Genomic DNA, 1361 nt, shown 5'->3' on the forward strand with positions numbered 1-1361 from the left:
TTAATGAATTACCCCCACAAAGCAAGCCATGATTCTTTTGTATACAAATGTGTTCACATCGCATGAGATACTTACCGTAGGTTCTCCCAATTTTCACGTGCTTATTAAATCGACTGACAATAAATGTATTGACGTTTTGTACCTGTACTAGATAACTTGCTGATGATGCCCTCTTTTAAAGTCGTTATCATGCTTATTAAGTGATAGCTCTAGATATGAGTGAATAAACATCACAGTGTCTGAAAACACTTAAACACCCAATTTTATGTTAACGCCCCCTAAATCTACCTGATTCAAGATCAATAATTTACCGCCTGTCAATCATTAAAAAAACAATAGCATAACATTGGTTACTGGACTTCGAAATCGCCGCAAGGAATGCAGTTCAAGGAAACTTTCCAGGACATCTATCAAGGGATGCTTTTTCCATTACACCCAGTGCATATGTAAAGTCAAATCCTGTGTATTGACAACACAATTCCGGCAGTATTAAGACTTTCATCGACTGGAAAGAAGAGCGGCCGTTCTTCCTTTGGTTCCAGAGCAGCAAGTGGAAGACGTGTGGTTTGAGGCACTACAGGACAACGAAGACGATAATCAAGTTGTTGGACGTTTTAAGGACTATGTGACCGAGACTTGGGTTGAAGGCCATCTGATAAATTGGAACCACTATGACAACGAAGGGCCACGAACAACAAATGCAGTGGAAGGATGGCATCACAAGTTCAACAGGATGTGTCGGCGCCCCCATCCAAATTTGTTCATGTTTGTACAATTAATTCAGAAGGAGCAGGCAGCCAATGAAGCCAAAATGATTCAGCTTGCTGCTGGTGGTGTTATCCGTCCAAAGAAGAGAAAGTATCGACAATTAGATCGTCGCATCCAGGACCTAAAGGCCAGATTAGGCCAAGGAGATATCCAGATAATGGACTACGCAGATGCTGCCTCTCATCTACTGCATTTGGAGTGATGTGTCTTTGAGTGTTTATGACTGTGTTTATGACTGAGTAGTACCATACATGTTGATAATTATGCTATATTTGCCATACATATATTAGTTACTTGAATATTATGATAATGACTGTTATGTTATTTTCATATTTTATATGACCATTATTTATCAAAATGATTAAAAGTATATTTATGTAAGAATGGTAACTTTTCATGCCTGTTAATGTAACTTTATTTAAAGTGTCAGTGTGATATTTTGTGTTTTTTTTCTTTTGTGATATGAAAAAGAAGAAGGATTAAAAATAAATACCTTAAAAATAAAACATGCTTCTTTATGTATTAATTTAACTGAAAAACAATGAATTATTTAAAAGAAAAACATGTAATTACAAATTAGAATTAGAATTGAA

At 36.1% G+C, this 1361-nt stretch overlaps 1 protein-coding gene across 1 annotated transcript; it reads left to right on the forward strand.

The window, feature by feature from the left end:
• Positions 1–215: 215 nt before the first annotated feature.
• LOC134260799 (uncharacterized) lies at positions 216–1070 on the forward strand. Its single transcript, XM_062743342.1, has 2 exons — positions 216–219; positions 495–1070. The coding sequence occupies exons 1-2, from the start codon at positions 216–218 to the stop codon at positions 968–970; spliced, it is 480 nt and encodes a 159-aa protein (XP_062599326.1). The 3' UTR covers positions 971–1070.
• Positions 1071–1361: the final 291 nt, after the last annotated feature.

This window comes from Saccostrea cucullata, unplaced genomic scaffold (assembly GCF_032062105.1).
Source record: "Saccostrea cucullata isolate Sc308-1 unplaced genomic scaffold, CSIRO_AGI_Scuc_v1 ctg18126, whole genome shotgun sequence".
Taxonomy (NCBI): Eukaryota; Metazoa; Mollusca; class Bivalvia; order Ostreida; family Ostreidae; genus Saccostrea; species Saccostrea cuccullata.